This window comes from Dinoponera quadriceps, unplaced genomic scaffold (assembly GCF_001313825.1).
Source record: "Dinoponera quadriceps isolate SergipeBrazil2010 unplaced genomic scaffold, ASM131382v1 scaffold1782, whole genome shotgun sequence".
Lineage (NCBI taxonomy): Eukaryota > Metazoa > Arthropoda > Insecta > Hymenoptera > Formicidae > Dinoponera > Dinoponera quadriceps.
In genome coordinates this window covers 981,949-1,008,053 of record NW_014555947.1, presented here as the reverse complement: position 1 = coordinate 1,008,053, position 26,105 = coordinate 981,949, and the positions used below count along the sequence as shown (strand labels likewise).

At 42.8% G+C, this 26,105-nt stretch overlaps 1 protein-coding gene across 4 annotated transcripts in view; it reads left to right on the top strand.

The window, feature by feature from the left end:
- The window catches only part of LOC106746045 (homeobox protein meis3-A-like), a 32,273-nt gene extending 6,229 nt beyond the window's left edge, over positions 1 to 26,044 (top strand). Inside the window, exons 1-5 of one of the 4 annotated variants that reach the window (XM_014622190.1) lie at positions 5,325 to 5,839; positions 16,190 to 16,470; positions 16,625 to 16,848; positions 17,663 to 17,830; positions 18,930 to 26,044. In XM_014622190.1, coding sequence (XP_014477676.1) covers positions 16,192 to 16,470; positions 16,625 to 16,848; positions 17,663 to 17,830; positions 18,930 to 19,371 — 1,113 coding nt within the window. In that variant the 5' untranslated portion in view covers positions 5,325 to 5,839; positions 16,190 to 16,191 and the 3' untranslated portion in view covers positions 19,372 to 26,044. Of the gene's footprint in view, positions 1 to 5,324; positions 6,102 to 16,189; positions 16,471 to 16,624; positions 16,849 to 17,662; positions 17,831 to 18,929 lie in introns of those variants that run through there. The other 3 variants (XM_014622188.1, XM_014622187.1, XM_014622189.1) reach the window with 3 other exon arrangements.
- Positions 26,045 to 26,105: the final 61 nt, after the last annotated feature.

Here is a 26,105-nt window from a genome sequence, read left to right as displayed (position 1 = left end):
GAAAAAGAGGCTACATATATTACATATTAAATTGAATGGGGTGCCAAATTAGCAAAATATCATACTATTGTTTAACCTGGTGTAACTCGAAATGTGTACAGCGAAATAGGATGTCAAATAACGAACAAAACACTCAAATGTGATAATACGATCAAGTTTAAAAAGAATAGGGGAAATATGTGTAATCAAATGTATTTTGAAAACATTTCAAAAATAAAAATGCGTTGTAACAAATACCGACTATTGATATATATTAACGCCACTGCGTTACGACGGACTATCACTGGGATTGTGAAGCCATAATACTACCTCCTCGTCTAGTATTAAAATTATAACTAGTACCGCGAGAACCACTGTAATTTCTAGTGAAGAATGAATCTTTCCCCCCTCGGTGTAACTTGACTCTTTCGATTATCGGAGGTCGATTGCAGCGTCGTGCAGATGGGACGAAGATAACTCGAGAGAGAGAGAGAGAATATTACCTATCTCCTACTCATTCATCTGGCAATTTTTTTCCCTCAATCGCATTCACACGCGGAAGAGATGCTTCAGGACGCGCGTATACGCGTGCGAGTCTTGGCAACCGGTCTAAAACTGTTGAGATTGCGCTTCCGCATAGCCGGTCGATTAACACGCGAGGATTTGCACACTCTGTATCCGCACTGTATCCTATGCTTTTTCGCTGTTCCGCTGAATCGATAAATAAGTTAATTCGTTTCGGCTGACCGATGACAGCCCGATGATTTGCTCGCTTCTTACTTAACATCGGCCCAAACGGTTTATCAAAGAGTAGTGTTCCGAGACAAAACTCGTAATCTTGGTTCAAGACGAGGAATTTCAGGAGAAACGTGGTTGGAAATGTCGTTAGTTGGCCAGCAAAATCGACACTTTCTCATATGTTTCCTCGATAGACTGTGGTGAATTTTGATCGAATTTTGAGAATAGGCGGACTCCATGATTTTCGTCCGGTTGCCGAGATTATTTAATCACGGCACGAGAGGCACCCTCCGTCGTTGAAACGCATCATCACACCGATCCGATCGACGCATCTCGTGACGAACGGTCCGAATAGGCCGTAGCTAAAATCGTTCTGCTCGCTGACCTCCGAGGAATGTTCCGACAATTCTTCTTCGCGCGACGCCGCGAGGATGTGACGTTCCTACCTTCATTGATGCGCCGAGTGAGTAGCGCGTACTCGCGAGAAGACGAATAAAGAATGGAGAGCAATGTAAGGGAGAGAGAGAGGGAAAGAAGGAAGGAACGATAAGGCGCCGCAAAATCGGAACGGTTTTCGAGCCGTCAGTAACTGACACCTGACGTTTCCGCGTCGTTAGCACTTCAGAGACGAAATCACGACGACCAAGACCAACGTCCCATTGGCCGGCTAAACATAGGAACGATATTAAAAATACCGGCACTCAGAGTCGGCGGGACGTCTTTCCGGCTTCGTCATGTGGAGCACTTATTACGAGACAGAGGGAGGTATTCTCGACCGACACACATCGCGGGCGAGCTAGCCGAATCCCCCCTTTCGTGTCATGTGTCATTAAATTTAGACTCCGGAATTTAACGACTGAAAAGAAAGAGAGATTCCTTGTTTTCTCGCTTTTCTTTTCCTCTTCCATCCGTCTGACGGCGCTGCGGTGAATTTTTCGTCCCGTTCCGACCGTCGGTAATAAATAGTAATAAGTGGCACATAGCGCGTTTCTACTTAGTTAAAACACAAATATGAATTATACACGTACTCCTCTCCGTGCCTTCTCCGATTACGACATTTTTACGGAGTCCGACCCGCGTGTGGTTTTCGTGACGTGAAGTAGGTCGCGCGGGTTATCTCTCCACGTCCGATGTTGTATTTCTATTTCCCCCCCACTACCTTATCGTCATACCTACGTATCGCTAAGATATTTCCAAAACTCTTGAGTATTCCATGTGTAGAATGTCAAAAGTTCAAAGGCAATGTGATCGCAATTCTTCCTTATCCCGTAATCGCGGGAGAATCACTGCGCCGAACGAACGAGAAGCGAAACGCTCGCCGAAGGAAAAGAAATTCTTCGAGAAAGGTGTTGAGAGATCGAACAGTTTTCCGTCGTGAAACTACTTATCTCATCATTATCTATGAAAACATTGTTGCTTGTCTACTTTTACAAAGGTGACGCGATAAAGTATGTATAACGAGCGGTTCCTCTTTGCGCTTGTCAAAATTGAACTATCGATCGCATCGTTACATTGTTCGACCGATGACAATCGGCGCGCGAGCCAAGTAACGTTCCATAGTAGCCGTGTTTGTCTGAACGACGCTTATAAATAGATCGACCGTCGAAAATCGGCTCCTTGGCAGTTTGACAGCGCGTCGGGGCGGGAATCGCGCGTTCTCTAAAATCGAGCACTGGCTCGGAAAAAGAGACGGTACGTCGTGAATCATGAACATCTTCATCTGTCGTCGTGTGTGCGATTTATTTCTTCAACTGTTGCTTTTGTGCCTGCACACACATATACGCCGTCGTCGACGATCGGATTATTTCCTTGACATATTTCGGTTATTGTGAATCGTCGTATCCTTGTAAAAATTCAGCAATCCTACGTCTCGTTAGATCGGCTTTCGGCCGACTATTGGATGTACGGTCTTCCTCATTTCGCGAAAAAGTTTGGTCGAAGTGTCCTGCGATGTTTTCGCACGATCAACGGCGCTTCGAGATGAAGCAACAGGTTGCGCGAGCAGATACTTTGAAAAGTTTCATCGATTTTTCTTTCAAAGAAAGATAAATATTAGGCGAGTAAATAAGTCAATGAACGCCGGATGTAAGAGGGAAAAAAGTATTGCTTAGAATATATTATTTATTATTCCTACGTCTCGATCTTTATTCACAAGAAATTTTTATTGACGACGGCCACTGAAAGTTAAGGTGTCGTCCGTGACCCCGACTTTCGTGAAATCTAAATTCACGCCTGGTACGCGCCGAGAGTTGGTACTCGCAATTAGGATCGTCGTAATTAGGGCGGGCGGACACGCGAAGCTCAAGAAGAAATGTCTTCTTCACGTTAGCGGCGACGAGCTAACAAGAACCGCTCCTCGCTCGCTGTCCACGATTTGCAGAAATCGTTAAAGAACCCCGGCAAATTTACGCAAAGTGTTTAGATGGCGCGCGCGAGTGGTCTAGTTCTTATATCCTATCGCACTTTTATGGAAGATATTTTTCTCGCTACGGCCGAAATTGAAATCGAATAAAAGCACAGAATTCTTTCTTTCCTTCCTGATGCTTTTATTTGTGATTTACTCGCATCCCTCAGTAGAAGAGATTTGTCGTTAAAGCAGAACACCGATTAGATCCTCGCTTAATGTTCTCGTTCAGATAACTTTCGCAAATTTGTGGGGGAATACGCGGCTAATTCGGTGACATCCTCGCACCTTGTTTATCCTCGGATATGCTCGTCGGTGATAGATGAAGTATTCACGATTGTTGCGTATTTCGGCGGTTGAGACGCTTTATCGAGACGCACGTACGTCGCTCGTGTGTCGGTGGTACTAAATTAAAATGAATATACGACGTTGAGATAGGTACCGTATGGTACGATAAGATAAAGGAGCATTTCATACTATTTTGAGGAGATCTACGGCGTTGCGTGGTATCTAACATTTGATCAGCCTGTCAACAAATCCGTAATGTGAACGATCGATGTAGCGATTGTTAATTGCAATGGATCGCCGGTAGTAATACACGAGACGATTATCGTAAACTCGTAATCTTTAATTTCGTTATCTACTGCCCGTCTGAAAGTGAGACATCACAGAACGCGAATAAGAGCACACATGGAAGAAACGTAAGCAAATTGACCAGTTTCACTCGATTAGTCTTCGGCCGTAAGGAGAATAATCTGCTGCAAAAATTTCCTTATTGCTTACTGATATTTTCGTGCGGGCCCTAAGGATCGATTTGATTAATGATGAAACCAAATTCTTATATCATTATAATTGACGTTATTTAACGAACAAGAAACGGTCAATGCGGTTCGATACCTCCCGATATCATATATTAATAATAAATGTGCGTCGGCCACGCTGGTCTCGTGAGTAGCATTTTGGGACCTTGCGAAGCGCAATTGTAACAGCAAAACAAAAAGAGAGGGAGCAACTGCGATAGCGTGCAGAAATTTCGTAAAAGCAGGGATTATTCGATCGAGTGGCGTTGCCGGTACGGCACGAGGAGCAGTCGCGTACGCCTTCGCGGCGGTGCGCGACGGTCTAAAATCTTGAAGCCGAGTTATCTGCTGGTGTAGCGCCATAGATAAGACATATCGTGCATTCAACCAGAAAACTTACTTCATCGCGAGTGACACCGCTATTCGCGTTTACTTGTCCGATTACATTCACTCTTGCTCGCTGGCCTTTTCAACACCACTTTTTGTCGATTTAGACCTTCTTTTTTCTCTCTCCTAAGCATATAAAATATCGATAACTCGTCTCTTGATTTTTCCGTACGTTTCTCGAATGAATGAAAAACCGTGGAAAAAGGCCGTCTGTGTCTTCTTTCGGAATTAACCGAAATCGTCGCGTTCCTGTTAACACGCATATTTAAGTGTCGGCGAGATACGGTTCGCCGAGAAATCGCATCGTCGTTTGACAAGCGCGGAAGAAGACGCGTGGATGAGAGACGAGCGTAGTTCTATTTTCGCTCCGCAATTGTCGTCGATGCGCACCCCGTAACACACGGCGCCGCGCGTAATGGTACGCCGAAACTGCTCTAAGTAGAACGGCTCGTAATTTCGCCCGTGCATTTCGGAACGCTTTGTCTTTACCTCCTCGGCGTAAAATACGGGCGTACGCGGATAATCATGATTGTAACAATGCATCTGACAAGTTATTTTTTCAACGACTTGGAAATCGAGTTTTTTTCTTCGTTCTAATAACGATTACGTAATGATATTTCTTCGACGTTTTGATCGTTACTAGAGGCCAATGTATATCTAGAATACATGGACGGTAGCGTAAAGAAGGCGGAGAAATTGTAGCGACTCATTTATGGGTAACGAGTGTTCAAAACAAATAACTTTCCCTGTGGATAACGACAGGGGGAAAGAAACAGGCATCGTGAAGTCGCTTCGAGGAAGAAAAAACGAGTCATCCTGCGGCTGTCACCGTGCGATTTTCCCGCCACAACACACCCGCTACGCGAGGATACCGTTACGTGCGAACGAACGTAGAGATGTCTCGCTCGCGCATTATGTCGACGGGTGAGGAGAGGATCTCCGAGCGGCTGGTGGGGTGGGAAACCTGGACCGCGGCGGACTGTCAAGCGGTGTCTCCTTTAGTCGCGTTACCGCGCGCTCCGTAACGCACGGGAATTTCGCGCTCGTAAGAGAAGGGTGTCTACTCGCCTGACCGTTACCTGTTGTCATCCTCGCTGACACTGCCTCCCTCCTTCCCTCTCTTTCTCGGATACACCCGAAAGTATATCGACAACACTGGCGAAATAATTGGGTCAAATTATTATCACCATTGTTAATTTAACGAGAGGCGTGCTGTTCGGCGATGCGGTGTGTACGCGAGGAAGAATAGGGTGAAGTGACAAAAGCTTCGAGAACCGCAAAAAGCCCCAAATGCAGCCGCGCTGGAGGTGGGAGCCCCGGGTCGCTACGACGTCATCGACGTCGTCGACGTCGTGCACACCACCACCGCGGTCATCTGCGAAACAGCATCGTCGCGCGACGAACGTCGCGTTCGCCTGTATCGTCGACGTCGCGAGTTTGATGACGCACCACAGGCGACAGAATTATCGCAAGCTCTGAGAAAAAACGTTAAACTGACCCGGAGGATCGGGAGAAATTTTTAATATTTCAGGTAGTGAGATGGAACAGGAAGGAGGAGTGGGGGAGAGAGGGGCTAGTTTACGAAATTATCCTCGAAAATCTTTCTCTCGCATGAAAGGATCGTAAGTGAGAGAAATCGCGTAGTGTGACATCGCGGCAATGGCACCTCGATATGACAAACGGGCTAATGAAGAGCGGAAGTACAATGAGCAATAGCTGCGGGAAACGTCGCTCTTCGTGAAAACGTGATATTATGGAATTCATCTCGGAAAAAAGGCAAGGGATTATATCAGGTTAGACTTATAGGGCCAGGATAGCCGACTTGTGCCAGTTCAAGACAACGCTTTATACCATAAATCCTTGACTTGAAACAACGCACGTCCGAAGTTTTAACTGTTTGAGTATCACGCTGCTCACATTCCGAAAATCGAAAAATGCCGTGTGATTCAACTCTGATGATGCGCTTTAATTCCACCGCAGCGCATCATTAGTGTTTGAGGAGATTTTACTAAACTGAAACTTTTGCTCTCGTAATCTTCGCAGCAACTTTTTCAACGCCGCTTTTTCAGACGGTGTTCAGATTTAAGACCGTCTTAAGTTCATCCTCAGATGCTTCGTAACCAATAAAATGAGCAGTACAACACCTGAAGATGAATTTAAGACGGTCATGTATGCCCGACTGTGAATACCGCCCTTCGCGACAAGCGAAAATAAAAGAAACGCTGCTTAGCACTTTTCATCCGGATTTCTGCAATGACTCTTGGAACTAAAACGGTTAAACTGAAGAACCGTTTTGTTTCATGGCCGTTGTATAATAAAAAGAAAATAGTGAAAATGGATAATTTAAACATATAATATAGTCGAGTTAAAAATTTGGTTTGATAGAACATTTGATTTATAGTACATTAAGTGAATATTTTCTCACCAAAAAAGTTGGATTATATTTATTTATTGAAATATATTTCAACGTGTGAAACTATAACTATGTATTTATGAGGATTAAATGTGCGTTAAGTTATATAAATATTCGTGTAATATTCTTCTCTTAGTATTCATATACAGGAAAATATTGTTATTTTCATGCCTTTACATACATACGTTTATTTCTTACAAGTGCCGATATTTCATATACGTACATGTGTCAAACTTGAAATACAAGACATTATCGTGCGTTCCTTACAACAAACAATTAGGACATAAAACATTTATCTTCAAATTACAAATAAACTATTCTATTAAAGAGGTTTGAACCAATTTACAACATGATAATTAAACTTTTAGCTACAAAGGGCGTATACGTCCAGTAAATTTGGTTCAACATTCATTTTCTTACTGTAATGATGTCTTCACAAACATATTGTTACGTATTGCTTAGCATCGATAGAAACAAATAAATGTCGCATCAAACGCGTAAACTACATGCTCAGCTGCAGCTACATGTGTATCAATTTATTTGATTTTTCTGACACACCGCAGTGACCTTGCGATGTGTGACGTTCGTATACAGCGGACGCTTTTGTCAGTAATTTGAGATGCACCGTAGCTAAAAAAAACAATTTAGATAAAGGGTTAACAAAGGTAGGGAATTAGTAGATAAATAAAAAGAAAAGATAAAAATACGAGAAAGTGAAAATGCGGGACGCGAAAATATACCAACGGGTTAAGAGGCCACACTTCCTATTTCAAAAAATTCTTAACTAACCAATCCTGGTCTCATAGCAAATATCATTAGAAGAAGACTTTCTAGGAGACCAGGATTGGTCGAATCGAATCCTAAGAAGAATATTGTCGCTCGTGAGTCTTAACCTGTCTACATGATATTTTTACTGTGACTGTTGCTCTGAACACATCGCTAAGGAGAGGTTGCTCTTTTCGTAAAAGTATTTATAGTGCTGTGAGCAAAATAATTCAAGAGGATGAAAAAACGCAAAGCAGGTATGGAGATATTATACGCGGTGAAATATATTTTTACTGTCAAAATATTCATCATTATCGTCAAATATGTTCGCCGACGCGTGATTCGCGGATTATTGTGACGTTTAAGATCTTCTCAGTACATGCCGTGGCGCGAACATGACACGCGGTTGTTAAGGTAAAAGTTCATTCGCCGGTGTTTCATTTTTTTTTTAATGAAATGAGAGCATTAAAATGATATTTCTGTCAATTTCCACGTGTGATACACGTTGTCACGTGGTGGCGTACCCGCCATTTTCTATCGTGACCAAGTGACAAAATCCGTGCTTCGCGACGTCGACGAACAACAAATTCAAACGATTTTTCAATCGTGTTACGTTCATGAGTGATTTTGTCGATTTTGCCGCCGAAAACCTTTTTGCGCGAGACGATTGCCTGCGATTGTGACGGCGTAGGCGTCAAAAAGCACGTGCGCTTCGGAAGATGTCACAGGCGCACGCGCACGCGATCCATAATGGCCGTAAGTAAAGGGAAATCAACCACATGCTCGTATGCTTGACGACGTAAGAGCATGGGTGAACCAAAAAGCGAAGGAGAAAGGAAAGACGTTGCTGATAGTAGAAATAATCCGCGATATGAAATTCGATCTTGAAGAATATTATTTTTCAGTTCGCTTCATGTTGAATTTTTTACGTAACTCGAGATGATCTGCTAGAGTTGACTCGATGCGCGTACGTTTCATCGGTTGCTTTCAAGTAGAAGGAAAGATCTTTAGGAAATGTTCATGACTACCGGTCGCATTTTAGGCTTCCTCACGCGAACCCGACCCGACGAACGCGCACCGTCCGCGCATTCTTCTCTTCCACTTCCGATGCAGGCGGGACACGCTACTTCATTTTTAAACCGGTTAGCGTTACGGTCGTTCACCCTCCATTATTTTTGAACGAATGATATTTGGAAAAGTAACGTCACCAGACTTATGCCGACATTCTTTCAGGCCATCGCCGAACTTTCGACATTCTATTCTTTTTATTTATATTATTTATTATCTTGTTTATTTTAGTCTTGTATGTGCGCGCACATGTGCGAGACCCCCCCCCCNCCCCGTCCCCTTCTCTCTCTCTCTCTAATATCTTTTGAAACATAACTGTTTATATGTGCGAAAATATGGCCGTCATCGTCAAGATGACAATCTTTTCTTTAGGATTACTGATGCCACTTGATATCTAACGATACGATAATACTCGAAAATATACACTCATACATTCGACTTATTTGCTTTTTACTTGCGCCCAATTGATATCTCGCTTTTTTATCCAATCGCGACTAGAACGAAATTGTAGTCTCATAGGCGGTGGTATTTGATAGTACACAGATGTGTACTTTGTACATATATTCTCGATTATATCTTCCTCCGATTAAAAAATTGACCACAGAAATCTCCTATAACTTCGATTTTAAAAGTTATCTCGCAACATGTTCTCAGTTAAACTCTCACATTTGTTGCAAACGGTTTTGAGGAGGTTGTAAGGCGAAATGAGTTTGACAAGAACTCGATGAAAAACTTGCATTATGTATATACTGAAAAATTATCTAATTGCTCTTACAATTAAAAGGAAATTACCATCTTCGAGAGCTGAAATATTTGCAACTAAAATTGACACTATTTTATGCGTGTTACTTGGGATTAGTAATTTTGCTTGACAAATATTCAATTTATGAGCAACCCTTTTGTGATGCGCCATTAAAAATATCATGCTGAACCTTCTTAATGGGGTTCTACGTTTTTTCTCTTTTTTTTTGTCTGGAATTTTCGACGTGTTCGTGTTATTATTCTTCAGCTTAGTACCTGAAGATACTTCGTTCAGCTGTTAGTATCCGAGTCGCGTCTGCACTCATCGCTAGAAAGATATATTTCTGTAAAGAACGAGAACTGATGCGTTCAACAGTGGTTGACGAGCGTAGACGTATTTATGTAAAGGAAAAATATGCAACATATTATTGAGGATTTTGTTTGATTTTAGATACTTGTAATTTCGAAGTATATTGACAGTATTAATATTCGGACACGCGCGCGAGAGACACCGTAGTAGTAACCTCTGTGACATCTGCTTGCGCATTGTTGACGCACTTTGCATTGAATACACGCGATTACACGCTCGACCATGCGAATACATATGCAACGCACGAACGTCCGTAGGTCAGTCTCTGTCGTTTGGTTCCGTCGGTGTTTCTGAAATTGATGGTGATGCACCTCGATTTTAAAATTTCCCGGTAAGATCCTTCCGAAAGATGAACATGATGGAAAAGAGGAGATTCGTGTCTTTAACAAAAGAGAGCCATTTCTATATTTTTCTCTAAGGAAACTCGGGAGAGATTTGTTTGTAAAAGCCTCCCAAGCCTCTCATCACAAGTCAATACAACGGCTAATTATAGTTCTATTTGACAACGGTCTTGTGACTATTTTCCAATTGACCTGCGACGAACATGTGCGTGCCGTTGTATGAAGAAGAAAAACGTGCAAGAGACGATGTAACGATGCTCGTAAATTGTAAACGGAATGCCAGTCTCTGAATATTATTTTCTAAATTGTTGAATCTTTTCAATCATTCCTCTTTAAACCGAAAGACAGACTGTTTCGTTTTAATTTCTATTCACTTAATAATTGAAAGAAGAACATGAAAACTCTAGAAGGGTCGATTAATGCTGAACCATGAAGTTCGTTCAATTGTCTCGGTGTTTGTTTTCTCTCCTTCTTTTGTAGCACAGTGTTGAGGGTGGTGTTCTCACGGGGAAACCCGGCCCTGAGGAACGCACAGCCGGCGCGCGATTATAGAGTCAACTGAGTTCAATTACTCACGCAAAGTCGAACGTGCTTCTCCATTTCTTCCGAGACTCCTCTCTCGCGATCGCCTCTCGGCGCCGTTATTGAAACGCGTGCCGCATTAGACTGCGCTCGAGACGACGTCTATTTCGAGAGGGACTTGTTCCTATACTCGTTTCGTCACGCATTTTTTTCAACAGATCGATTAGGAAAGCGAAAAGAAGATACGGGAAGAGTCGAGATTGATCGAACGAACTTCATTTAATTTCTCAATACTTTTCACGGTCACGCACGCGTGAATTCACATCGTCGTCAGCCCGTGGAGAAATATTTGAGAGGAGATCATAGACACACACGATATCTACAATTGCAATATCATACGGTAAAGTTTCAGTTCAATTGAATTCGTAATTGATTTTTTTCAACTCACTTCCGTCCCGCAACGTGCGGGAAAAATTCAAAGAGTTTCACGTGTGTGTGAATAAAAAATGAATAAATCAAGATAAATTTGCGGTTTTATATACAAATAAGGGATGTGTCTTCTTAGATGGGGGGAGAGAAACATTCTCTTAAAATTTGTCAAACTGTAGTGTTGAGGAAAATTGTCCGATGCAACAAATCTCTCTGCCGCATGCGCGCGTGAGACAATTATTCCGTGAATAATTTCAGCAACACACGTTCGTCGGACCACTTGGCAGATGACAGGCCGTCGAGTCGCAGAAGGTGTCGACTTTAGAAGGATTCGCGCACGATGTGCGACCGAGGTTGTTAACAACACAACGCAATACCTTCTCAGTGTTAGCCGCGAATCGTTTCGAGGGAGGGAGAAGCACTGCTTTGTGGTACACGTGTGTATTGCATAAGAGGCGTGACACAGCGAATAACACATCATGTTGCGAGGAGCAGCAGCGGCGATCGCAGGACTCAAAGTGCGAACATCTCAGTGAGCGAGCGAGCGAGTTCGCTGCATCGGCCGCATTACATAAACTTAGAGGCGATAATAGCCGCGTAAATCTGACGAAATCGTCGCGATCTTCGGCATTAACGTCTTTGCGGCGATGTATTGCGACAACCGGAGAGACGCGCTTCGAAAACGCCTTTGACACGTTGAGAATGCCCGACACTGTGTCACTTATTACATCTACAAAATTAGTTGTACGGTCAATTAAAAAGCTGTTGAAAAATAATACATGACGAATTACGTATCGTTGGCAATTCAATTATCGATTGGACGCGAGCAATGATAAATCAACGTGTCTCGCTGTTCTCGAGATGAATCTTTGCGCGAAACCGCCGGGCAAAATTAGTAGACGCGACCCATTATTAGGTGCAATCGGCGGCGGTAGTAAAAGCGCGTGCGGGAGAACTCATCAGTCCGTCGTCGTGTCCTCACATGATGGATCTTTTATTACCGAGCCGAAAGGGTGTATGTATCGTGACGGCTGTCGTCTGAATGCGCGCTCGTGTTCACGAGAGGAGAGCTATCCTAATTTTACGCCGTCGGGTTACTGGACCTTACGTAACCGCAAAACTCGAGCGCTAAGTTTAGTTGGTCTAGCGTGGATTCCGTTTCCGGAGACGCCGTTCGTCTCGGTGCACGCACCTCGACGAGACATCCAATTCGCATACGATTAAAAAGTTACACCACTGCAACGAGCTAGGCTTAGAAAAAAATTAGATGATTACGCACGCAAACTGCAATAAAGTTCACTCTGTGAAAAATCGAGTAGGAACGGACTCTTAAGAATCAGGACGGTTACATACTCCCAAACTTAAATTCATTCGTTTGATCTTTTTATTCTCACAGCGTATAGCATCTCTAGAGAATTTTAGAGAGTACGAAATATTAGCGAGACGTCACACTAGGTGCGTGTCGATTTGCTTTGCGCTTCACAAATTGATTACCGCATTAAGAGAATTCGAGTGTCGATGAACGCGCTCTCTCTCTCCGTGATCAGGGAGAAATATATTCACATCACGTTTCGACCGTTTGACATTCGATTGAATCCTTGTCTGATGGATCCTTTTTTTTCCCTCCCCATTATTCTCCGTTTTCGCGTCTTTTTCCATCGAACTTTGGTCTCCGTTTAACCCGAACGAATCGGCACGATACTCGCGCTAAATATGGAACCAGCGCAGAACACTTGGATTATTTCGGGAACGGCGAGCCTTCCTGGCATTACCTAGGTAGTACGTGTGCGACCGCCTACCAAATCGCATCGTTAGATAGAGAAGACGATGGATCTCAGGATATGCGTGCGATTGATATTTGTTCGAGATCAGCCAGTACTTAAACATTCAATATCGGCGATTCTATTGGTCATTTTTTATCGACATATTCTGAGAGAGAATCTCCCAACCGCGACGCCACCCATATTACATGTAGCGTACCATCCAATATTTTCTTATGAAAACCCGACGAATCTCTCAGCAGCGTTTTCCTTTGAGTTTCAAATCAGTTTGCGATTGAGAACTTGTTTTTTCGCGATCTTCGTATCGTCAATGATACTCCTTCTTGAACGCTGAATTTAATCATCTCGGTGGAAACACAGTCGCGGAAGTGCGTGACCGGTAGCCTCGGATCAATTTTCGAGAGTAGTTACGCGACGTCAAACGTTATATATTCTGACTGTTCCCGAATCCACGTGAAACGCGTGACGCGCGAAACACGTCAACGACCACACTCCCTCGTGACCGCGGATCTCTCCGACTGCCACAATTATCGCGGAAAAGTATTCACCCGCCGCTAATTTCTTGGACCGCATTTAAGATTTCAGAATTTTTTGTTTTGAAGATATAGAAAATTTATATTAACGCTCGCGATACATATATATATATATATATATATATATATATATTTAAGTATTTATACACCACTTTCTGTTATATGTGCATCTCTATTAGCTCAACTGACATATAAATAAAACATTGATAAAAAACAAATAATATTTCTTGTAATATTGTATACACATGGTTGCCTTCGCGCTCACACAGTTTATCACTTAGATAGTTAAATAAAGTTATGGGAAAGTTTCTTTCAGTAAATAATAATAAACTTATGAAGGGGCCTTTTAATATTGAAAACCGGATACTCTATGGATCAACTGCCTTAAAGAGACGAGCATATTTCTTCAATACAAATTACATATTCCCCACTATGATATTATAGGCCGTTTAATCGATCGAAATAAAGTCACGCGTACGTGACAGCAGCCGTCAAACTGTTGCTGGCTTTTCTCCAATTGTTTTCCTTTCATTTTTTTTTACGTTGCACCTCGCAGCAACAATCAAACGGAGGATCTTGCTAAATTTGTAGCGACACGAAATGCCAGCTTCTAAACTCACCGGCATACCAGAGTGTAATGACACTTGGCAGGAGCGTGTCGGGTGTTGGCACCGAGGAGTTCGCAGCGAACTCGGCCGAAAAAGCCCATGATTCACCTTTTAATTGTCGTTTGAATGGATCTTGAGCTTAACGAGACGAGAGATAGTTTTTGAAACTGATTATAGGAAAACGAATGACGGAAATTAATCTGCCAGTTTCCTTCACAAAGCTGAGAAATTGAGACGCCTCTAAGAGAGACCGGTTTTATCTTTCACTCGGTTTAATGAAAACGCAGCGATAAAAACCTAGCAACAAAAATAGCACCATAGTTTCATTATACGCGTCGTATCATTCGCGGCCTTCGTTGACCTGTCCCGCTGAACGTGTCGATCGGATGAAAGTGAATTTCAAACGTGTAAATCCGACTTGATCGCGCGATTTTATCACGCTGTTTGCCGCCTATCGCCCGGGAGTGACAGCTCGGCGATGTTTTTACATTTGACGTTTACGTCGCTTTCGAGACGACCTCTGAACATTTCGCATAAGTTTTACATAACCATTCAAATAACAAGCGCGCGAGACCACATTGTGGAAAGGGGGGAACCGACCTTAGCGTTTATTTCCATATGATTTACGGATGTTGCAGCCGCGCGCGCCAGCGAAGGCTCTCCTCCCTCTCTCTTTTTCTCTTGGCGCGTACATCGTATGATACGATTTATGCAAGGATAACATTTCGCGCGTGTGTCAGAAATTTTACAATTCCATTTTGACGAACGCTAGCATTCTTCAATTTCCTTCATGTGCTTTCCCTGTGTCTGATCGATAAGTCCTATCTTTCCCGATGAAAATCCCACATGGAGATACCGTCATATTTTTATTGAAAGATTTTGACGAACAATAGCTCGAGAGCAGGATGAAAGCACTCTGCGTGTCGTAAGAGCGTAACTTACATACTTCCTTTCTCCATGATCGCCGCGAGAATGTTCAAGATTGAAAATGTCCAGCGGGGCGATATGATGCATGTCTTCTTTCCGTTTTTATCAGTGTGAGAACAACAATTATCAGCGGTTATTTCTCTTTACGAGCTTTCAGAATGCCTATGTGTGGCGAGGATATGTACAGAGTAAAACTCTGACTATCTCGGCGCGTTATTCCTTCCGCGACCCTCGCGCACTTTTTCTGACCCTTTGCAGATATCGTTGAGTTATGCTAAACATTCCGATATCAATATTTCTCGCCTAGCTGGGCCGACGAATCGACGTGTAAGAAAATTTCGAAACCCCCTTCTCCTGCGATGTCTGTGATAATAATCAATGTTGGCTCCATAGAGAGAGAGAAATATCAAGTATAACGGCTGAACTTTCCGCGATTAGTTTCTGTTATGCTGCCATCATTTGAAAGAGGTTTTCTCCTCGGACCATCCTCGATAATGGTCGACTGCATCTGAAAACATCTCGCTTCAATTACTACCTACGACGTTACTATTTATGAACTCCCCGTAACCCTGGATTGCATAACCCAGACCTCCATACGGGTGCCCCGGGTTGTGAGCGAGGCCCGTCTCAAACTGTCGGATCTCGAGAATGAAACTCAAAGACACGATCAATAACAGCCGTATCTTGCGCAAGATTTCGATGAAACTGCGAGGAACCTTAGATCGTCTAATTGACACGTTATCGTTGGGAATTTGTCCGATCTCGCGGCGAACCTACCGGCGGCGACGTTCTGTTGTTTGTTTAGCTGCTCAAACAACCTCTGCTCTCGTTTGTGCACGGTCGTTACCTCCTCTCTCGTCGATGACACGCGAGGGACGCGAAAACGCGTAGCTCAGCTGGGAGTTAGCACCAGGTGACAATTTTGGGACGCAAGCACACACGATTGTCATCGCGCGCGTACTGACGATCGAAAAGAGTCGTCGAATTTCAATTTCTCACCCGCGACCTTCAATTTCTAACGCTTGTCTGATAAAAGGGACCTGGAAATCCGTCGATGTCACGCCCGCGATTTAAGAAAAATCTCATGTTGGAGGAAGAACATTACTCCCTCCCAAGATCTACCTTGTGTATTTTTATTCCTCCTCTTTCACCCACAAATGTTGGTCGACTCGCGTGTTTGAAACGGCTTCTCAAAAGCTAAAGTAGCGTCTCGAGATCATCTTCGACAATTCATTAAACGCTTCGTAGACGTCAAAATATTCTTTATATGCGAAATTAATGCGACTCGGCAATGCAGCTAGGAAACTTCGTCCGATGGATGCAACTTTCTTTAGCGGAGATTATTTTAATTTTAACTTGTTTAATTTCGTTTGTTCTTTCTAGCCATGCCACAGAAAAATGTCAGTGAGGATAGCAGATCGGAGATGAGCTCTCCCGAGGTGCCCTCCACCTCGCATGATTTTGGGCGAAACGCCCAACACAGCGGTAATCAGACAACTACCGCTAATACCGCGGCCGGCGTCACGCGTAAACGTCGCGGCAACCTGCCGAAGCAGTCGGTAAAGATTATGAAGCGTTGGCTGTACGATCATAGATTCAACGCTTATCCAAGCGAGGAGGAAAAAATGGTACTCTGCAGGCAGGCCGGCCTCTCCATGCTGCAGGTAAGTGCCCGTTCCAACCTTTTCTCCCGCCGAGGAATCGATCGATACGAGATTAACCGGCTGTATAGAAGCAAGGGGAGAATAGGAGGGGAAGAAGATCGGTTGTTGAGGCTTCTTGGTGCCTCCTGGTAATTGACGATTTTCCTTTTTGCAGGTTTGCAATTGGTTTATTAATGCCCGACGCCGGATCCTACCAGAAATATTGCGCAAATCTGGTGAGAATCCCGACAGATATACCATATCGCGTCGCAGAAGAACAATGGGACAGCAGCAGCACGCCAACGCAAGGCATGGCCGAAATGCCGCTGCCTACGAGGACGCTGCACAAAATCGTCGCGTTGATCATGACTACGATGAGGCGGATAATCTGATATACCGGTAAACATCCTCCTTGTTTGTTTGTTATACATTCGAGAAACATTTCGACAACGAATGGTTCCGATTCGCCGGTATTTCGATAGCTCATGCCGCCAAAAAAGCCGCTTTTGAAATGGCGCAATAAGTTTATCCGTCAAATTGAGAAAATTAAGATTAAATAAAAATTACATTACCAAGTATCCGGACTATTTACTAAATGGAGAGAGCATAGGTACATATATAAGTAAGTTACACGTATGCATATACCGATTCGACAATCCAGCCCATATAGAATTTTGCAATTAGCTCTAGTAATCCGGTTCGCTGATGCTATTGTAGTGTTGCAGGGAATCCTGCCCGGTCGTTGACCACTGGCCCTTATTTTAACACGTGGATAAAAAAATGTTTAGTACTTGAAAATTTCATTTTTGACTATGATCATTTCATAATACAATTATAGTCGCAAGTATCAAACATTTTTTTCAGTGTACCCACGTTGTTAACGCATTGAATGCCATGTTGATTTCTGAGAGCAAAGCTCAACTGCAGTTTTAATAATCAAAGTTTACCTAAATTACGGTGCATTTCCGGACATATATATTCGTTAGCTGGTTTGCTTCTTATGGACCGCATATTCAATGTCCATTAAGTGCAATTAGTGAGGTAAAATAATGAGACCTCCGCGTCAGTCACCGATGACCGCTATGAAAGTCAACACATATTGATATATATTTATGAAGCTGAATCGTATCTCTCTTTCTTTCGTAAATTAAAGGCTAAATAAAGGTAAAAGCTTCGCTAACTCCATGAAATGTTGACATGAATAAATTTACAGAAGCGAGGAAGACAGTCCCAACGACTATGAAAGCACTAGTTCTCACAGTGAGGAGGAACGTCCCACAGCACAGTGGCCGAATGTTATCGTGTGCCATTATGCCGAAAATAAAACTGCACGAGACATCCACTTTGACAGAGACGCGATTTCGCATCAGCCAAATTTTATGCAAGTTTTATGTTGATTTATAAGAGTTATCGGGTCAAAAAGTTCAGTTTAATTTTTCGAATCGCAATTTCATTGTTGCACCCAATGGAAACGAGTATTTCGCCAAATACGATCATCGTTGCTTTCGCATTTCGGCGATGTTCTGTCTCTCTTTGGACAAAATTTCGTTTTTCTCTATATACAAATATTCGTTTACCTCTCTCGTAGACCAGATTACCTTTGGAAACTGAACTGTTTGACTTATTCAGTGTGCCAAGTGAGGAACTTGGGTTCGAGTGACTATTTCATGTGAGAATCCGTACAATTTATCATTTAACGTAATACTTGTGTGAAAAAGGAGATAATTCTTATCGGGAGAGGTTTTTCCAAAACGATTTTTTTCTATACGCACTGCTCGACTGGTATATAATGTTTGTTATATATTTGTATACGTTTCAAATTATTTCATATAAATTATTAACAAGTTGTATTGTCGCGTAACTTAAAAATTAAACACACACACACACATATATATATGAGTGATATTAACGTCTCGCCACATACATAAGTCCAGTTTTTAACGTTGTTGCGTTAAGAATGCAATAGAAGCTCAATATAAGTCTCGATGTGCCACGAAGAGGAAAAGAAATTCTCACAAATGTCACTTACACAACAGACATTCTCTTTAACAACATGTTGAAACATGATCAAAATTATTCAAAATTACGCACCGCTCATTCATACGTGATCAGAGCATGGAAACAAGTGATTGTTTCACGAGTCAGTAGGGAAGGAGCGAAAAATTCCCGTTCGGAAACCTATTGGCTATATATATTATCTCTAACTTACGCAAGATTTTTTTCGTGAATATATTTATCGCAAGTGCCAGCTGACATTTACGACAGGCGTGAAAATGCATGACATGGTGAGCAAGGCACTTGTATAGGATTTTTACGATATAGAGCCGAGAGTCCGTGTGAAAAAAGCCAGAAAATGATGTTTTCAATCCAGTGTGATCTTCAAACGCGCAGCTCGGATGTTCTCGGACCTATTTTCCTCTTTGCGTGAAGGATTATCTTCAGACATAATAATCGAAACGTGATTTCCGTCTTGTTTGCAGGAATGAGATTGGACCCAGCGGCGAAACCCCTGGCTATTGGAGCGCCCCGCGAGAACACTCGTCACCGCGGGTGATGCCAGACGTCCGTATGGAGGTACCGGGCGTCGTAGTACCGGAAGTCGCGGCGGAAGTCGCGACAACGGAAGCCGCGGCACAGAACGGCGTACCAGACGTCGAAATGGCTCCCGAGGCTCACCCCGCGCCATCCGCGGAAGAATCCCGCCTCGCGGTACTGGGGGATAGCGCGATAGAAGAAGAGGTTGACATCCTCCAACTGACCCACCAGCGGGATCAAGGAATGTGGGGCATGTTACTGTTGGCGGTTGTGGCCCAGAACTATGGCGCTAACCCGAGCTTATCGAGACACCGCGAGAGGCAAGGCCTGACAACAGCGAACAGAGATGAAAACGGGGGTAAAGTTGAGGGGGAAAATCGAAAATAACGACCCCTCTAATATTTTGACCGTTTGTGATTGTCGCCGACGTGTACACTCGTTTCTTCAAAGATGACAACACTTCTTTTCTTTTTTTCCATATATTTCGGAATGCAAGCTATGTTCGATAAATGAGTTTGTTGCTTCATCATTTGCGCAAGATTCTCTTGCGAAGTTGTTCTTGTTGAAACGTTAGTTATATGCTTTTCAAAATGCGTCCAAGCTAAATTTGGAAATGTTCATCTCGTAAACGAGAATAAATCATCGACGATAATAACAAACGTTACCCCTGTTATCGTGACACGAATAGATTCCGTTTGTCGAATAGCTAATCGGCAAACGGCAAATGATATTCGTGATCATGAAATATTAATAATAAATTTCCCCCGCATTTTTCTTAATCTTTTTTTTTTTTTCTTTTTTCTCCTGTCGGTACAATGATATGTCATCGTCGCGTTCGTCTCATCGCGGACGCAACTATACGATGAAACGGAGGAGAAAGGGCCTAACGATAAATAAGAAATGTTGGATACATCGATAACTGGGCCGAATTTTTAATTGGTCGAGAATCGGCGTTCAATATGACGGCCCAAACTGATATATACCTTTACCTATAGGATACATAGTGACTCTCACGCGAGAGCATCGGATCTTGTCGCGAACGTAACATATCTGTTTTTATCGATTCTCATCTCGAGAGATTTTAAGTGTTGTTTTACGTTCGTAAATGACGTAAGTTTGTGGTACGATAGTTGAAAGAAATTATGTGTGATGCATGAGCGACAGAGGAGGAGGCGAACAATTGAACGACACGGAGCCGTACCTGTCGTCTCGCGGCTTCTTTCTCCTCGCCACCCCTCATAACGACCGCAAAAAAAAAAGAAGAAGGAAAACATACGATCGAGCAAAAAAGTGTCCTCACGCGCGACGATGCTCATTCACGGCATTACCGAGATCCGCGACGGCGTTGGTTAGAATTTTAAGCATATTTACCGAATATAGACGTATAAGTGTACACACATATATATATATATATATATGCGTGTGTATCGATCATCCCAGAAGTGAACTGTAAAAAAAGGAGTTTCCTTTCCGTTGAACAAATGAACAAGTAGTCGCGCGCCTAGAAATTCCAACAAAAATCACATTTCGTCTTATTCCATCATGTGGACTCGCAATACCTCGCTATCTTATGGTTAATTTTTCAGTTCCACTTTCTATAAAACTCCAGGGATACTCCGCAATTCTGTCGATCACCATACGCGCAATTTATGAGATGACCGATACATACATATATATTACCAAACAATAATAGGATTTTTTGACGAAACATGCCCGCCCGAATAACACGAGACGTCTGCTTCCTACGTGTGAGAACATTTGAATATATACGTATATTCAGGCATTTTGTACATTAAAACGCGGAACCGCGTACGGTGCACGGCGTAATGACGTCACGTATCGGTGATAAATTTGAACACACATTTCGATGGTGTTCGTGAAAATGCTCAAAGCTGGTCTCGTGGAGTACACGGAACGCTATTTCTAGGGCGTTAACGATGGAGGACCGCAATCAGTCAATCGATTGATCGATCGACGTGTGCTCGCGCGACGCAACACACTTGAGAAACGCGTCCTCCTTGAATCCGTCTGTTATCGACGATAATCGGCATAGCATCCTTCCACGGACATCTCAACGGCCATCGAGATCCGAGGTGATTCGCTGCGACGCACCAAGATCTTGTACATAAATCACGGGAGAAAATGGAAGAAAGATCTAAATTTAGAAGAAGAGATTCTCTCCCTTACGATCGCGGCGGACGATACATCGTTCAAATATCAAATGGCACGCACGTGTACGTGCGCGCAGTCGCTACAAAAAGGAAAATGATCACGTATAATAGACGCACGAAAGGAATCTGTGTCGAGTTAAACCGAAACCAACGAGTGCCAAAGTTGCTAGCCGAGCATCGCGCGAAACCTTTTGCCTTATAAGAGAAACAAGTCTGACAATTATGTAAGCACGCTACTAAGAAGAAAATTAAGAGAAGAAAGAAGAAGAAACATGCAAAAAAAAACAGTAGAAAATAAGAAAGAAGAAAAAAAGTATCACGCAACCGCACAAAAGTACAAAAGTATGTAGATTTGTTCTTCGTATTAAGGGGCGAGAAGGAGAAAACGACCGGATTAGCTAACCGAGTAGATAGAGAAGGAGAGGTATCCGATTATCTATCTTCGCCACATCGGGTTATTAAGTACCTTGCGTTAAAAATATAATACCGTTTCTAGAAACAGCGTTCCTGCTCACGATAGTTTCTTTTTTCCTTTTTCAATGCTAATTTTTATTTCGATATATAAGTATATTATATATCGAAGATATACGAGATATATTACAATATCTTTGTATTGTAATATCTTTACAACGTTTATATAAGTAGGTCATCGTAGAGAGTTACGACATCGGAAAAAAAAAGCGAAAAGAAAGATGCACATTGTTCGCGCATCCTTCTTTCTCGCAAGAGGGAGTTCAGTTCGCTTTTTAAATTTTAAATTGCGCGTCCCGAAAAAAGAAAAAAAATCGAATCTTCCCAACAGTACAATTGACAGGGTAGTATAACGCGCTCTCAAGTGCATTATTAATTTTTTCTTCGCCACTCACAGTAAAACATGATCATATATATTCATCGTTCGTGATGCTCCATAATTTTGGTATTTCCTCTTTCTTCTTATTCTTTGTTTTCTTTTTTTCTCTCCGACGACGTTCAAATTCTCCAATCTCGATCTAGACCGCGTCCCCGTTCAGAACCTTCGATACATAGTCTCCCACCCTTTTTTTTTCTTTTAAAATTTGCTCGGAGAGAAGCGGGACATCGCCTCATCCCTTCCTCATGACGATTTTTTTTCACTCAGGTTTCCCGTCTCGATCAGTTAAATGGCTTTCCGCTTGAACCGCGCTCTACCGTCGACCCGTTGCTCAACTTTCGCGACGAAGCGCGAAACCTCGTAGGGTCGCTCCCGCTAATTTTTCGCTCTTATCATAATTTTCGCGTCGCTCAACATCAACTTGACCGACGTTGATCTCGCCGCGCACCCGGATCGTTCATCTTAAAAAAGAAAAAAAAATGTATTATTTTCCCCATCGTCGGGCGATTCGCATTTACTTGTCGCGTGTATATTGTAACGCGTGACTCAAATCAAAATTTACAAACGCGAGATATATATATACATATGATATATACATGGATGTGCGCCCACATCTCTACACGCATACACACACATATATACCAGGCTGATGCATTTTCGCACAAATCACGCTCCTCGATGGGGAGGGCTGGGGATGGCGATTGTCCGTTCGTGTACGAAGTACCGAATAATAAATTTACTATCATATGTATATATTTATATACAACGAGCACAAAAAAGAACGAGAGGAGGAAGGGGGGATAACACGCGGCATAGAGAGAGAGGTACAAACACCAAAGACTTTATTTTACTAGTTACTAAATAGTTAAATTTTTGCTGATTGTTCCGTTAGTGAACGAAATTGTAAGATAACGACGTGGTGTGCTGTGGTGTGTAAAAAGAAAGAAGGAAGTGACAAGAAGGTGAAGGAGGCGTGTATGTATGGAAGAATGCGAGAGACAAAGTGAGCGTATCATGTGAGAGTCCGCTTCGAACCCTTTCGTGCAATCTCTCCGTTGCACAATTGAATAATTAACGCGTTGAATCGAGATAATCTGCCGTTAGTAAAGCGTGTTATCGGCGTGATGACGTTAATGGAGGAGGAAAGGGAAGGGTGTGTGTGTGTGAAGCTGTGTTCATGGACAAAGTTGTTGACGATGTACAAAGTGCGATTCAAATCTATTTTAATACGACAGTAGTGTCGCACAATCCTAAGGTGATCTTGTTATACGGTAATAAGGACGATAGTTGTATATGTACTATTAACGGGAGAAAAAAATAGTCGAAGGAGAGAATGTATGTATGAGAGAGAAAAGTATGGATCATCATCATATGACGTCAACGTCGCCGCGACACGATGCAATCAATTGCGTGCGAGGAAATTTTCGTTTTCTCACGCGCCTGCTAATTTTAGACGTACCTAACTTGATCCGACTCGCGTCGTTGTTAAAACGATTTACCTTGATAGATGTCTTATTTGCGAGAGGAAAAATAGATAGAAAGAGAGAGAGAGAGAGAGAGAGACAACCATTTCCCGGCGCTTCCAGACACCGCTTTCTCTTAAGATCGATTGATTTAAGCGCGAAACGATCGTTTGGTCATTCGTCGTCGTCCTTTTACGTATTATGCGAGCAAATGAAAACCGCGCGTTTCGAAATGTCAACGCCGTCTCAGGCTGTGACGCGATTCAGGGTATTATACGATTATTATCTGGATAGATGTCCCTGAGGTGGCTGGTTTCCACCTGGAATGAAATCTCGACTAGTGGAAAAAATATGGAAGTGTTGTTTGCCATATTTGTCCGTTGCATACGAGTTCCCTAGTCGCAGTTCTCGCGAGAGATCTTGATATTTTAATATTTTTAATTCTATAATATATGTTTCTCCCTTCGCAATTGTATTAACTTTTAACGTCAAGTTTTTCTTCTTGTTAAGGTCTTTAGCTACTTAAATTCCACTATTGTTGTTGCGACTTAACTTAGAATATTCGATTAATCTCGTGAGAGCATTCAGGTAATGCTCGTATAAATGAATACCCGTTATTATCGGCATGAAATCAATCCGATATATATTGACAACGTTGACTGGCACGCGCGGTCAAAGAAGCAGAAACTTCGGGATTTAGAAGGGGACGACGACGATAATATCACGCGGCGATCTCAATGTGATATCGACCGATTTTCGTCTCGCGGGTCGTACTTAGAATCCTGTCTTCCGTTTTTTTTTCTCCTTGTTTTCGTCTTGTTTATTTTTATTTTTTGACTTTTTTACTTTCGCACCTTGACGTGAAATAACGAAGAATATACAGAAACGTTTCTCTTGTCGCGCGAATCCCTTCATCGATCGAAGGAAAACACGTGCAAATCAACGCGATTTTTCTCCTTCATGTGCCGAATCTGGCCACACTGCCATGTAGCGATCGAGATTTCTTAATCTCGATCTGTATTTCTTTCTCTCTCTCTCTCTCTCTCTCTCTCTCTCTCCGTTATAGAACGCGCGTTATTGTCGATTAACATTATATATCGAGCCACAACATAAAAACACACACATACACATATGGATGCGCGAGAGCACGTGCGGCATCCAAGGTCCTCGACAAAGGATCGTTCGAATATCATTGTCGTTGTTAAACTCCCCTGATAATGACCTAGAATTAAGGGTGCCTTCATGTCGAGACGTTCCGACACGGACGTCCTTGGCGTATAGTTTAGCATGTAATAGTTAACCGGCAATATATCGTTACAGATGACAAATCGCGAACTCCATCGAGAGAACGGCGAACAACCAACCGCTAATGTTTCTCCGATCAATGCCAAATTTCCTCGTAGTGATCTGGAAAAACGATTGTGTTGCTATCCCCCTCCCTCTTTCTCTCTCTCTCTCTCTCTCTCTCTCTCTCTCTGTATATATATATCTTGCACTCTTGCTTTTTTCGCGACACTCGCAATCGGTCGGGATTTAATACACTTAATTCCTTCCAGCGGGAAATGAACATTAAATCGACGTTTGACGTCGATTCGATAAGTTATTTCTCGTTGGGTCGCCGTTCATCGACGAAAGGAAAGGTACTTACCGATATGTCCGTTTATCTTTCTTTTTCTTTGTTTCTGGACGTTAAGTTCGATACGCCTGATAAACGATCTCGCAACTCGGTACAAATTCTAAGAGCGAGAAAAGTAAGTTTACCGGGCGCTGATGCCAACCTGTTGCAGCTATGCCGGAAGGGGGGAGGGGGAGGGAGTTTCACTCTCCGCGCCGATATCCGCGAGCGCATAGACAATAACTCAATGCATTATCATAGCATGAACGTCATCTGACCGGTCTCAAAGCGGATATTCGATTTTAAGTTTGGTTCATGCGCACGCTCTCGCAAGTACACACACACACACACACACGCACAGATACACACTAGCAGGCATACACATACAGCGTGAAATGTACACGTGCCATAGAGACAGATCGAACGTATTAAACGTTAGTACGCGCATACATATGTACACACAGCGCGTGTGAAGAACATATTAATTTAGGATTACATTTAACGTAGTTGTTACTAATTGCGTCACACAGATGTATACACATTATTTTGTCCTTTATATTCTTCGCTCTTTTTCTTCATTGACCGTAATTTCTATGCGTTTCGCTGTTCAAAAGCGATCCGCACGTGACCTGACTCTCGCGGTCCCGGTGGTCTTCCGCGATTTCGTTTCTTTTCATTTTCTTTTTTTTTCGTTTTTGTCTCTTTGACGTTCTCGAGATGCGAAAGATATGTCGTATTCTCCCGCGGGAGGTGCGGACAGGCGAATGGTATAACGCGAGAAAGAAGGAAAGCAAAGAGGAAAGTTCGCCTCACGCGGCGATTATTATTCGTGAATTTTCTCGTTTTTCTTCAAGGACGATGCGAGTCCATAAAACGTAATTTAGGGTTAGTATTATTGCATTAAGGTACTGTTCGCGTCGCAGACAAGATAACGAAATAAAAGCATGTTGTGAAATTTTAAGTGTCTACCGTGTTCTCCTCATTCATCTCTAACACCTTCCAATCGACACGCGATCGATCGT